General features: G+C 49.0%; 2 protein-coding genes across 2 annotated transcripts in view; one reads left to right on the forward strand and one right to left on the reverse strand.

Annotated features, from left to right (window-relative positions):
• Positions 1-3,509, reverse strand: part of RNH1 (ribonuclease/angiogenin inhibitor 1) — a 12,128-nt gene extending 8,619 nt beyond the window's left edge. Inside the window, exon 1 of the mRNA XM_025862090.2 lies at positions 3,384-3,509. The gene's annotated coding sequence lies outside the window, so the exon portion shown is untranslated. The remainder of the gene's footprint in view (positions 1-3,383) is intronic.
• LOC112815846 (uncharacterized) overlaps positions 1-14,206 on the forward strand; it is a 21,047-nt gene that overhangs the window by 171 nt on the left and 6,670 nt on the right. The window contains exons 2-5 of the mRNA XM_073889811.1: positions 3,112-3,342; positions 12,987-13,097; positions 13,511-13,587; positions 13,891-13,960. Of these exons, the coding sequence (XP_073745912.1) occupies positions 3,112-3,342; positions 12,987-13,097; positions 13,511-13,587; positions 13,891-13,960 (489 nt within the window). The remainder of the gene's footprint in view (positions 1-3,111; positions 3,343-12,986; positions 13,098-13,510; positions 13,588-13,890; positions 13,961-14,206) is intronic.

A 14,206-nucleotide genomic window follows, 5' to 3' on the forward strand; every position in this document is an offset into this window, starting at 1 on the left:
GTAAATTAATAGCATTGAGACTGTGGAGAGTGCAAGGCGGGGGATAACGCAGGGTAAAAACGAGTCAGGGCAGAGGTCTGGGAGGTCTCCTCCCCAGCGCCAGCAGGCCTCCGGTGGGGGCGGCAGGCTGGGAGGAAGGTGCCTTGGTGTTCAGTTTCACCAACACCGGTGCTCGCCGCAGACCTGGCGTAATCTTTGTGACCACCAGAGGGCAGCACAGTATGGGTGGGGGATGAGGGGGCTGGGGGTGGAGTAGGTTCTTTGGGGAAACTAAATGAGGGTTATTCAATTTGGGGAGAATATTTGGCTGGGCCAGTCCTTGCTTGGGTGGCTTGCTGGGCACCAATGGACAAAGGGGTCTGGGCCACCAGCGCGGGGTCAAGGGTCCCAAAGAACCCAGTGGATTGAGAGACATGGGCCAAGGCAGAAGCAACCACCCCTCCATAAGCTCCCTCAGAGCAGGTCAAGTGGTCAAGTTGACAAGTCATCAAGCGAAGGCAGTGAGCAGCTCTTCCACCTTGATGCAGGAAAATGAGGGTGGAGCTGGGTTTCTGGCAGAAGCTACTGAAGCCTGAGGGTGGTTGAGAATGAAGCAGAGGGGTGAGGGTGGAGAGCTCCAACCAACTTTCACATTTTGTCTTCTTCAGGTAAACACCCAGAAACAGAATTGCTGGATTGTAGCTCCATACCGTTTTCCACCGCGGCTGCACCAATTTTCATCCACACCAACAGTGCATAAGGGTTCCCTTTGCTCCACATCCACACCAACACGTGTTGTCTGTCGTGCTGATTTTAGCCCTCCTGACACATGTGAGGTGATGACTCGTTGTGGTTTTGATTTGTATTCCCTGATTATGAGTGATGACTGGCATCTTTTCAGGTGTCTGTTAGACATCTGTATGCCTTTGGAGAAATATCTGTTCAGGTCCTTTGCCCATTTTTTTTTCAACTTTTAAAAGATTTATCTATTTAGAGAGAGAAAGTGAACATGAGCACGGGGCTGGGGGTGGGCCAGAGAGAATCTCAAGCAGACTCCACGACGCATGCAGAGCCTGATGTGGGGCTCAATCCCACAACCTAACCAACTCACCACCCAGGCAACCCTCCTCTACCCATTTTTAATCAGATTACTTGTTTTGGGGTTGTTTTTTTGGTGGGGTTTTTTTTTTTTTTGGTGTTGTATTTTATGAGTTCCTTATATATTTCAGATATTAACCCCTTATTAGGTATGTCATTTGCAAGTATCTTCTCCCATTCCATAGGCTGCCCTCTCATTTTGTTGATGGCTTCCTTTGCTGTAAAACATGATTTTTACCACATGAGCAGTATGTGCTCTTTACGGAAAAACCAGAAGAAGGGCGCCTGGGTGGCTCAGTCATTAAGCGCCTGCCTTCAGCTCAGGTTATGATCCCAGGGTCCTGGGATCGGGCTCCCTGCTCCACGGGAGGCCTGCTTCTCCCTCTCCCACTTCCCCTGCTTGTGTTCCCTCTCTCACTCTGTCAAATAAATAAAATCTTTTTTAAAAAAACCCAGAAGATAGAAATAAAACGGAAAGCCCTAGCGTGCCCACCTTCCACAGAGCTCTGACATCCGCGTGTGCACTCCTACTCCTCTGTACGCACAATACACATTTTTTAAAAAATAAGAAATATTAGGAATGGTAGGCAGGATAATCAAGATGATTATGTCTGAATCCCTACCTTACATGGCAAAGGGGTCTTTGCAGATGTAACTAAGTCAAAGGTTTTGAGATGGGGAGATTTTCCTGGATTACTTGGGTAGGCCCAAAGTAGTCATGAGGATCCTTACAGAAGCGAGGCAAAAGGGTCAAAATCAGAGATGGAACAATGGAAGCAGAGGCTGAAGTGGCTGGGCTTTGAAGATGGACAAAGGCAGTCTCCACAAGCTGGAAAAGGCTAAGAAGCAGATTCTCCCCTTTGAAACTCTGGAAGGAACCAGGCCTATGGATACTTTAACTCCCTAATGCCCACTTCCCACTTCTGATCTCCAGAGAACTGTAAAATAAGAAATCTGTGACAACGTGTTACAACAGCAGCAGGAAACTAATGCATTATGACCTGCTGTATTTTTCACCTAAGAATAGTTATGCATACAATGTATACATGAATATACAGGTACACTAATCAATATGTAACAGTCTAACCTTGTAAACATTTATGTGTTTTTAAAGATTTTATTTATTTAACAGCGAGCACACAAGCAGGTGGAGCAGCAGGCAGAGGGAGAGGGACAAGCAGACTCCCAGCTGAGCGGGGAGCCCGATGCAGGACTCGATCCCAGGACCCTGAGATCATGACCCGAGCTGAAATCAAGAGTCAGACGCTTAACCCACAGAGCCACCCAGGCGCCCCACACAGTCTAACTTTTAATGGCCACATCGTGCAACTGTCTGAACATAGCCAGTTTACGCAATCGATTTCTATAGAATGACACTTAGACTGCTTTCAGATTTTTCAGGCTTTACAGCATATTCTCCCACGTGCTTATCTTCCTGGTACACCACCCAACAGGGGGGCTTGCCTGGTTCTGAAGTCCTTCCAAGACACTGTCCACCTGCCGACCGGAAACGCTGCAAAGTCCACCGGCTTTGCCCACATTCCCGTATCCCCATACCTGCAAGCCAATTATGCCAGCCCAATAATGCAAAGTGCCTGGGCTCCCCTTTTAAATTTCAGCCAATTCCTCCCCAAGGTGCTGTCCCATTTACGTTTTTGTCATCCCCACGTGATTTGTCCAACCAGTTCTCCCAGGGTTCTCGGGTGCCCACACACGGGCAGAGCTGCCGGGAGTGGAGATGCCATGCCCAAGGCCCGGCATCCTGTGCGGTGACCCGGGAAAGTCCTCTCTGCCAGGGCTGTCCTCCCGGGGTGCGGGGGGAGCTGTTTTTGGGGGAATAACGGTCGAGGGTTACTCAACTTGGGGTAAAATGTCGGCTTAGCCAGCCCTTGCTTGTGTACTTGCTGGGCGCCAAAAGACCAGGGGATCAGATCGAACCTCGAGAATGTATGGGGAGAACCACCAAGACGCAGACCATGCAGGCGCGCACCCAGGGCCCCAGCGCACGGACTCCCAGCATGCCCCGGGAAGCAGGCCGGCGGCAGGTGCGCACGCGCGAGGGCGCACGTGGACGCTCTGACGTCACCGGCACGCGCCGACCTCCCGCCCTGGCGCGCTTCCCCCCGCCCCCGCCACTCCTCTTCCCTCTGTACCCCGCTCCCCCTGCTCCTGCACCCCGCTCTCCAGTGTCGTTTCAAGAGCGCGCATTTATCCCGGGCAGCATGGCCGCAGGCGCGCCCGGCGCGCGTCCTCAGGCGGGCGCCGGTAAGAGCAGACCCCAGGCACGGACCGCAGAAGCTACTGACCTCCAGACGACGGACTGGGAGAGGGAGGGCCCACGCCCGACGGGGGCGGGGCCCGGAGGGGCGCGGTCTTGCTGCCGCGTCGGGACGGGCGGTGGGGCGGGGCCTGGGCGTCGGGGGCGGGGCCTCGCGTGGGGCGGACGCAGGCTCTGCGGGCGGGGCCTGCGTGCTATGGGCGGGGCCTCGCGTCGGGGGCGGGGCCTCGCATGGGGCCGACGCGGGCTCTGCTTGGCGGGACGTGGCCGCGGGGCGGAGCGGTGGTCCGGCGCGGCCCTCCCGGTGTGGACACCAGGCACACCGCCTGGCAGGTGTGCCTCGGACGTCCGGCCCAGGCGGTGACATTAACGTGACGGGGCTGGGGACTCGGTTCGGCGACTTGGGGCAAAGTCTGGGGCTGGACATTCTGCACAGCGGTACTCTGCGGAGCACCGACCACTTGGTAGGCTGGGCGGTATACAGGTAGGTCGACACAAAGGTGATTTTGTAACAAAGGGCTACTCATTAAGGCAACGTTCGTAATCAATGGGCAGTGGCTTATTTATCTATTATTGTCAAAAACTTAATGATTCTGTGTCTCACTAAATGCGTTCGTTCATTCAACAAATATTTTTTGTGTAACCCCTTTGTGCCCGGCTGTGTTGTAGGTGCTGAGGATTCAACACTGAGCCGAACAGGCAGAAATCCCTGGTGGGGGGAAGCATGGAAGGGGGAGGCCGGGCCTGGGAGGAGGGACCCGGAGTTGAGGGGCGTGGCCCGTGTCCACTGAGTGAGCAAGTGGTGCTCAGCCGAGGATGTGAAATGGAAAGCTGGGAGTTTTACTGAGGAGGGCAAGAAAGGTCCGGAAGGAGCAGTAAGGAGCAAGGTACCTGTCCTCCAGGAGCGCCAGTTCCTGCTGCAGCAAAAGGGATGGGAGGGTGCTTCAGAAAAAACTGGCTTTTCCTGAGAACTTACTTCTTCAAGTGCTAAAGTTTTATTTTAACAATTTTAATAGAAATTGTTTAATTATACTATTCACTTGCCGTGAATCATTGTGATTAACTTTTCTCTTTTTTTTTTAAGATTTTATTTATTTATTTGGCAGAGAGAGACACAGCGAGAGAGGGAACACAAGCAGGGGGAGCGGGAGAGGGAGAAGCAGGCTTCCCCGCGGAGCAGGGAGCCCAATGCAGGGCTAGATCCCAGGACCCTGGCATCATGACCTGAGCGAAAGGCAGACGCTAAACCAACTGAGCCACCCAGGCGTCCCTTCTTTATCTTTATTTTTAAACTTAGTTCAGCTGATGTGGGATTTGGGATTTTTGGTATATAGAAGTACTCCCCCCCCCCAGTTTCACATTGTCCCCTACCAGAGGGGACCACTCTTGCTCATTTTTAGTGTTCATTCTGTCTTCTTGATCCAGCCCCTTCCCACCTGCCCCATAGGCTTCAGTCCCCACCGAAATACATGTTTTCAGAAACAGCCTTTGGATTAGTTTTGCCTTTTCCTCAATGCCTGTTGCAGCATCCCAACATAGAGGGTCTCAGGACACAGGAACGGAGGGGCCAAGGAGAGAAACCCCAGTATGTGTTTGTGAGATGCTACCCAGGGGTATCTTTGGGTGGAGTCCCTGTTCCTATTCTGCTTCTGTAAATATAGTCCTTTAAAAAAAATCTTGTTTGGGCGCCTGGGTGGCTCAGTCGTTAAGCGTCTGCCTTCGGCTCAGGTGATGATCCCAGGGTCCTGGGATCGAGTCCCGCATCAGGCTCCCTGCTCAGGGGGAAGGCTGCTTCTCCCTCTCCCACTCCCCCTGCTAGTGTTCCTGCTCTCGCTGTGTCTCTCTCTGTCAAATAAATAAATAAAATCTTAAAAAATAAAAAATATCTTGTTTATTGAAATATAAGGCACATACAGAAAATGCTAGTAGTGAACATATAGAGCACACTGGATTTTCCCCAACAACCCCTCAAGTGAAATGGAACCCATTTAGGATGGAGTAGCAAGTGTTTGAGGATTAAGCTTGATCAGTGACTGCTCTGAGTTTGTGTGAGTAGTTATGTAATTGGTAGTTTGTAACTTACACCAGAGATGACCAGATGGGTTTTGTCCTAACATTTGGAACGTAGAGTGCCCTCTAATTTATGGGTTAAGTTCTGTCATTTGGCAGGAGGAAGTTCACACAGGAGCAGGTGTAGGGGAACTTTTGCATACCCTTTTCAGGCTTAGGCTCCTTGGCACAAGTGAAAAGGATTTGGCTTTAAGTTGCTGGTTTCAGTCATACAGTGAGGAAGCAGCCAGTCAAGGGAACAGCATGTGCTTCGGGAGTCCTGTGTCCTGTGCTGGCACGGTGGTCTTGGCGCAGGGATGACGTTCTTTCCCCTCCTGCGTGTAAACATTGCAAAGATTAGACATTCCTATAGGACCCTGGGTCAGACACACCAGCCTGCCCACAGGAGCTGGTGAGGACAGCTGTGCACAGCTCTGCAGTAGTGGGCACCGGAGGCCCCTCGGTCAGTTACCTCGGTGAGGCCAGGGAAGCCATTTTGTGCAGGAGACACTTGAGCTCACATGGTATGGAGGAAAGCACGTGCAAAGGCAAAGGGGTTTTAAAAAACCCTCTTCTAGGGGCGCCTGGGTGGCTCAGTTGGTTAAGCGACTGCCTTCTGCTCAGGTCATGATCCTGGAGTCCCGGGATCGAGTCCCGCATCGGGCTCCCTGCTCAGCGGGGAGTCTGCTTCTCCCTCTGACCCTCCCCCCTTCATGTGCTCTCTCTCTCTCTCATTCTCTCTGTCTCAAATAAATAAATAAAATCTTTAAAAAAAAGATCTACTCTCTAAAAAAAAAAAAACCTCTTCTTATCTCTACTTCCACAGGCTCATTTTTGCCTGTTTTTGGGCTTTATATAAACAGAATTATATTGCATGCTATCTTCTTTGCTGAACAGTGAATGACAGCCGTCCATTTCATTGTGAGCGGCCGTGGTCTAGTTGGTGTCCCTGCTGTGTTTTCTACTGCATAGATATACCGTGTTTTACTTACCCAGTCCTTCCTGATGTACAGCTACCAATGTTTCCAAAACAGCAGGTCTGGGCTATTACGGGTAGCAATGCTATGAACATGCGTGTCCTTTGACGAGTGTATGTGAGCCTTTCTGTTGAGTGTATACCTGGGAGGGTAGTTTGGGTACCAAGATTGTGGAGGCCTCTTAACGTGAGTTGGAAAATGTTGCCAAATTTTCTGTCTTTTCAAAGCATTTGTGTAATATCGGTGCTAACTATTCCTTAAATGTTTTATAAAATCCATTAGTGAAGTCTTTGTTTTCTTCTGAAGAAGTTTTTTTTTTAAAGATTTTTATTTATTTATTTATTTGAGAGAGAGCATGAGAGGGGGGAGGGTCAGAGGGAGGAGCAGACTCCCCGCCGAGCAGGGTGCCCGATGCGGGACTCGATCCCGGGACTCCAGGATCATGGCCTGAGCCGAAGGCAGTTGCTTAACCCACTGAGCCACCCAGGCGCCCTCTGAAGAAGTTTTTACGTCATGGATTCTATTTCCTTAGTAGTTCTAGAATCATTCAGGTTTTTCTATTTCTTTCCGTGATGGTTTTTGTAATACAAATGTCAGTCATGTCAGGTTTGTGAATCTTTGGTTAAAATCTACATCTTTGGGGCGCCTGGGTGGCTCAGCTGGTTAATCATCTTCCTTCGGCTCAGGTCATGATCCCAGGGTCCTGGGATCGAGTCCTGCATCCAGCTCCCTGCTCCGTGGGGAGCCTGCTTCTCCCTCTCCCTCTGCCTCTCTCTCTCTCTCAAATAAATAAAAATATAAAATAAATAAAATAAAATCTACATCTTTGGTGGATTCTTTTGTCTTGTCAACTATTTTAAGAGAGGAATATGGACTCTCTAGCCACAGTTGCGTTTCTCCTTTCAGTTCTGTTAGGTTTGTGCTTTTCTATTTCTAGACTATGTCACAAGCCTCATCTTTCCATCCCAGCAAATGGGTTCTTTATCTTTTGAGATGCTCCTCTGTATGTCAGCAAGCACTTAACTCATACTCTAACTAACTGAAACCCATTTTTCTGATTTCTTATTGCACTTGCTTGAAGCACTGATGAGCTCTTCTACAGTGACTGGAACATTCCACCTGCCAGGCCAGAAAAGCCCTGAAAGCAACAGAATGCCTAGAAGACCACCCGCCATATGTCCCTTCCCCAAGCCAGGACCACACGCTGAACATGTACCGACCCCCCCAACCCAGGATCACGTGCTCTCTGCCTGCTCTCTTGCACGTACCCCCTGAACTTCTTCCTGTAAAACTCTCAGGGTCCATCTTGACGCCAGAGAGGCTGGCTGTTCACGCCTGAGCCTGCCACCTCCCCTGGCTGCTGGCATCCAAAATAAATCTCTCTCTCCCTCCCAAACCCTTGTGTCTTGAGTTTTTGGCTTCTCTTGCAATGCGTTTACCAAGTTTGTTCAACAATATTGGCAAACCTGGCCAGGAGCTGTGCCTTTGATTTGTCCACCCCTGCAGGATTCCCCTGGACAGAGCAGTTGGCCACAGCAGCACACCTGAGCTTGCCCGTTCCCTTCCTGAGTTAGCTGTGACGGATGGCTGACATGCATCTCTCGGGACACTGATTGGGAAGACTGTTTTTGATAACACAGCCATGCCAGCTTCCTTTGGGGTAGTGCTTACATGGTATGCTTTTTTCCACTCCTTTACTCTTAACATTTCTAGATTCTTTTATTTAAGGTCTTCTCTTATAAGTAGAATGTAGTTGACATTGGTTTTTTTTCCCTACTCTGACAATCTCTCTTTTCATTGGAAAATTTAGACTGTTTACATTTAATTTAATCATTGATATATTTTGGGCTCTTTATTTTTTCTGCCTATTCTGTTTCTGTTTTTCTCTTTTATTTTTCTTTTGCCATCTTCTGGATTTTTATTTTATTATTTTCTCTGGTTTGGTAGTTTTGCATTCTTTTAGTATTATTTTAGTAGTTACTCTAGAGATTATACATGTGTTTTTGACTCATTAAAGCTTAACATAAGTTTATACATTAGCCACAGCCTGGACGGTACAAGGACCTTTGTGAATAATAATCATCAATTAATAATAAATAATAATAAGTAAATATTAATAAATTGTTATTAATTTATGTAGTCAGTATTCATTTAGAATTTTGTTGCTCTTTAATCCTGACATCTTCCTACTTCCATCTGGGGTTACTTTTTTTTTTCTTTTGCCTGAGGAACCCCTTTACTGTTTCATTTGGCATGAGTTTACTGGTGATAAATACTGCCAGTTTTTGCTTTTCTGAAAATTTGTGTGTCCTCTATTTTTGAAGGATATTCTTTAGTGGGTATAGGATTATAGGTTGGGGGGCGCCTGGATGGCTCAGTCGTTGGGCATCTCCCACTCCCCGTGCTTGTGTTCCTGCTCTCACTATCTCTCTGTCAAATAAATAAATAAAATCTTTAAAAAGGGGGGGGGCACCTGGGTGGCTCAGTCGTTAAGCGTCTGCCTTCGGCTCAGGTCATGGTCCCAGGGTCCTGGGATTGAGTCCCGCATCGGGCTCCCTGCTTGGCGGGAAGCCTGCTTCTCCCTCTCCCACTCCCCCTGCTTGTGTTCCCTCTCACATTTTCTCTGTCAAATAAAATAAAATCTTTAAAAAAAATAAAAGAAAAAAAGAATTATAGGTTGACAGTTATTTCTGTCAGTAGTCTGAAAATGAAGACAACTCCATTGTCTTCTGGCTTTTATACTTTCTGTCAGTCTTATTGTCACGCTCTGAAGACAGCATGTCTTCGTGGGTGTTTGAAAGAATTCCTCTATTTTCAGTTAGCACTTTTTTTTTTAAGATTTTATTTATTTATTTGACAGAGAGCAAGAGACAGCAAGAGAGGGAACACAAGCAGGGGGAGTAGGAGAGGGAGAAGCAGGCTTCCCACCGAGCAGAGAGCCCAATGTGGGGCTCGATCCCAGGACCCTGGGATCCTGACCTGAGCCGAAGGCAGACGCTTAACGACTGAGCCACCCAGCGCCCCTCAGTTAGCACTTTTACTATATGTGCCTCGATGTGTTTTTCCTTGTATTTATCCTTCTTGATGCTCATAGTGCTTCTAGAATATGTAGCTTGATATCTTTCATCAGTTTGGGGGATATTCTCAGCTCTCTTATTTCTTCAGATATTTTGGATACCCCTTTCTCTCTTTTTTTAAGATTTTATTTGAGAGAGAGTGAGCGAGCAAGAGAGAGTGAAGAGGGGGAGGGGAGGAGGGAGAGGGAGAAGCAGAATCCCTGCTGAGCAGAAAGCCTGATGCGGGGCTCGATCCCAGGACCCTGGGATTATGACCTGAGCAGAAGGCAGACGCTTAACGACTGAGCCACCCAGGCGCCCCTTGATGGTATCCTTTGAAGCATACAATATTTTTTTAAAGATTTTATTTATTTGAGAGAGAGAGAGAGAGTACATGAGTGGGGGGAGGGGCAGATGGAGAGGGAGAAGGTGACTCCCTGCTGAGCAGACAACCTGGGGCTTAATCCCAGGACTCTGGGATCATTACCTGAGCCTGAGGCAGATGCATAACTGACTGAGCCACCCAGGCGCCCCGCCCCCTTCTCTTTCTGATCTTCATTTAGGAATCCAATTAAATATATGTTCAACCTTTCCACTCTATCCCACATGTCTCTTATACTCTTTACTAGACTATATCCTTTTGACTTTCTGTTTCAGTCTAGGTAATTTCTTTTGACCAGCCTTCTAGTTCACCAGTTCTCTCTTTATCTGTATCGAATCTGTTGTCAACCACATCCACTGAGTCCTTAAGTTTAGTTATTTTATTTTTCACTTTTAGAATTTCCATTTGTTTGTTTTTGATTCCACGTCTCCCCTGAACTGAATTAGTTAATCTTGTCTTTTAACAGTGTACTTAATTAAGAACATAACTATAGTTATTTTAAAGTCCTTATCTGATAATGGCATTATCTGTATCTCTGTTGGGACATTTTTTATTTAAATGTAATTAATTAACATATAATGTATTATTGCTTTCAGAGGTACAGGCCTGTGATCCATCAGTCTTATACAACACACAGCACTCACCACAACACATACCCTCCCCAGTGTCCATCACCCAGCCACCCCATGCCTCCCACCCCCCTCCACTCCAGCAACCCTCAGTTTGTTTCCTGAGATTAAGAATCTCTTATGGTTTGTCTCCCTCTCTGATTTCATCTTTTATTTTTTCCCTCTCTTCCCCTATGATCCTCTGTTTTGTTTCTTAGATTCCTCACATGAGTGAGATCATATGATAATTGTCTTTCTCTGATTGACTTATTTCGCTTAGCATAATATCCTCTAGTTCCATCCAGGTCGTTGCAAATGGCAAGATTTCGATTTTTCTGATGGCTGCATAATATTCCATTGTGTATATATATATACCACATCTTCTTTACCCATTCATCTGTTGATGGACATCTAGGCTCTTTCCATAGTTTGGCTATTGTGGATATTACTGCTATAAACATTGGGGTGCAGGTGCCCCTTCAGATCACTAGATTTGTATCTTTGGGGTAAATACCCAGTAGTGCAATTCCTGGGTCATGTGGTAGCTCTATTTTTAACCTTTTGATGAACCTCCATACTGTTTTTCAGAGTGGCTGTACCAGCTTGCATTCCTACCAACATCTGTTGTTTCCTGAGTGGTTAATTTTAGCCATTCTGACCAGTGTGAGGTGGTAGCTCATTGTGGTTTTGATTTGTATTTCCCTGATTATGAGTGAGGTTGAGCATTTTTCCTGTGTCTCTTGGCCATTTGGATGTCTTCTTTGGAGAAATGTCTGTTCATGTCTTCTGCTCATTTCTTGACTGGAGTATTTGTTGTTTGGGTATTGAGTTTGATACTTTTTTTTTTTTTAAGATTTTACTTATTTGACAGAGAGAGACACAGTGAGAGGGAACACAAGCAGGGGGTATCGGGAGAGGGAGAAGCAGGCTTCCTGTGGAGCAGGGAGCCCGATGTGGGGCTCGATCCCAGGACCCTGGGATCATGACCTGAGCCGAAGGCAGACGCTTAACGACTGAGCCACCCAGGCACCCCGAGTTTGATACGATTTTTATAGATGTTTGATACTAGTCCTTTATCTGATAAGGCATTTGCAAATATCTTCTCCCATTGTGTTTGTTGTCTTTTGGTTTTGTCGACTGTTTCCTTTGCTGTGGATGTCTTTTCTTTTTCTTGTCTGATTACTGCAGCTCGGACTTCCAGGGCTGAGAGGGGACTTCCTTGTCTTGTTCCTGGTCTTAGGGGAAATGGTTTCAGGTCTTCATCACTGAGTATGAGATCAGCTGTGGGCTTTCATACATGGGCTTTATTCTGTTGATGTATGTTTCCTCAAAACCCACTATACTTTTTATGTTGTATTTTGTCAAATGCTTTTTCTGTAACTATTGAGATGATCATATGGTTTTTGTCCTTTGTTAATGTGATGGATCACATTGGTTGATTTGCCAGAGGGGAAGTGGGTGGGAGATGGGCAAAATAGATGAAGAATATTAAGAGCTATAAACTTACAGTTATAAAATAAAGAAGTCACAGAAATTTAAAAAGTACATGGGCACCTGAGTGACTCAGTCAGTTAAGTGTCCACCTTCGGCTCAGGTCATGATCCCAGGGTCCTGGGATCAAGCCCCGCATCAGGCTCCCTGCTCCGCGGGAAGCCTGCTTCTCCCTCTCCCACTCCCCCTGCTTGTGTTCCCTCTCTCGCTATGTCTCTCTCTATCAAATAAATAAATAAAATCTTTAAAACATAGAAATTTAAAAAGTACGGCATAGTGAATAGAGTCAATACTAATAACTTTTAATGGGGCTAAGTACACTTCTTGTGGGGCACACTGAGTAATGTAAAGAATTGTTGAACCACTAAGTTGTAGTCCTGAAACTAATGTAACATTGTGTGTCGACTATATTTCAATAGATATTAAAGAATAGAGGTTTCTGATAGAAATCACGGTGGATCTATGAAAGGCATTTATATAGCCATTACAAATATGAAGGCACCTCTGCAGAGATGATAAGATTTCTCAAATGTTCTTAAATGTTAATTTTTTAAAAGATTTATTTATCAGAGAGCATGCGCACACTTGCAGGTGTGAGCAGAGGGGAGGGGCAGAGGGAGAGGGAGAATCTGAAGCAGACTCCTCACCAAGCCCAAGCCCGTCACAGGGCTTGTTCCCATGACCCCGAGATCTGACCTGAGCTGAAATCAAGAGTCGGACATTGAATTGACTCAGCCACCCAGGAGCCCCTCAAATGTTCTGACGTGGACCACGCATGCTGTGAACCCTTGGGGGTGGGAGGGCATGTGTGACACACAGTCTGCCTAGAAGGGCGGGGTGCCTGGAGGACCTGAGCATGGGAGCTAAGGAAGGTGGGATGGAGCCAAGGCTCCCCTTCCCACCGTGCGTGGTGCCAGGACCCTCCCCGGGAGCGTGACCTTCAGGGGGAAGGGCTAGTGCTGACAGACCCCGCTGACGTGCACTGATGACGCGGGACCCCACTGGACGGAACGGTGGCGCCCTGGGGTTCCGCCGCTGCCTGGCGCCCCCTCGGCTCTGTGTCCACAGGCAGTTGGATGCACTCGCACTCTCTGGCTCTGGCTCGGCCTCACATGGACCCGCTCGCCCCACGACCCCCGTGTAGACAGGAGGTGCGGCTCCCACAGCGACAGGTCACAGGTGAGTGTGTGCTGCTCCCCGCTCCCTTCAGGCCGCTATGGGGGCTCGGGCTCTGGGGGGGGCGGCGTGGCCTCCCGGGCGGTGGCCAAGGACCCCCGGGCGCTGACCGTGAGCCGGCACGTGCAGCCCTTCCACAGCTCTGTGCGAGGAGGTCTGCCCCCCCTGCTGCCCGGGTCCTGGCCTCCTGGGCCAGGAGCCAGCATGCCCCTCCCCAACAGGGACCACGAAGCCCCTCCTGCTCTCCCCCACACCCCTCCTCGGCCATTCACCATCCTGGCATCCAGGGAGGGAGTTTGTTCTCACCCTTGCTGCAAAGTCATTCATGTGGATGACGTCCAGCTCATTGCTTTTTGCCCATTATCGCCTGCACTTGTAGGATCTCAGAGACACCTCTGATCGCCCCAAACCCACAGGAACACTCGCTGGCCGGCCGTTCCAGCCAGCCTCGCGCTGCCAGCCTTGCGCTGGGGGACCCCACACCAAGCATCAGGTCAGCAGTTTACCGGAGCCTCCCAGACCCCCCGTGTGCTCCTGGTAACGGGGTGCAGAGACCCTGTCATCTCGGTGTGAAGCATGTCCAAGGACAGTGACTGGGAAGGAGTCTGGGGGTGGGAGTGCCACAGAGTGGGAGCCCGTGTGTGATCTGCCAGCTCAGCAAGTGTGCCCCCCTAGAGCTAGAGGGTTTCCTCCACTCTCAGCTCAGACAGAGTGGGGATCGGCCCCCAGAGAGCAGACCCCTTTGTTCTCTGGAGGTTTTCATGTAGGGTCCTATTTGGATGTTTTTGGTTTGCAGCACCATGAAAGAGGACCTAGAGACCCTGCTGGCCTTGGAACGGGCCAACATCATAGCCAATTACACTCAGGTGAGGCCCAGAGAGGGACCATCGACACTAGGAGCACCCACTGCAGGGGTGGGGCCCAGAGCCTGCAGGCACAGGGGAGGCCCAGGTGGGCCCAGAGCCAAGGATGGGCCCGTTCAGCCCAGACAAGGCCCAGAGTCGTCAGGAACAAGTGAGATCTGGGGGAGGGAGGCATCAATAGCAGGCGAGGGTCCGTCAGGGATCCAGGTCGTCAGTAGCCGATGAGGCCCAGGCGGGGGTCCAGGTCGT

This window comes from Callorhinus ursinus, unplaced genomic scaffold (genome assembly GCF_003265705.2).
Source record: "Callorhinus ursinus isolate GAN/ISIS: 27379988/994484 unplaced genomic scaffold, GSC_fseal_2.0 scaffold118, whole genome shotgun sequence".
Classification (NCBI taxonomy): Eukaryota; Metazoa; Chordata; class Mammalia; order Carnivora; family Otariidae; genus Callorhinus; species Callorhinus ursinus.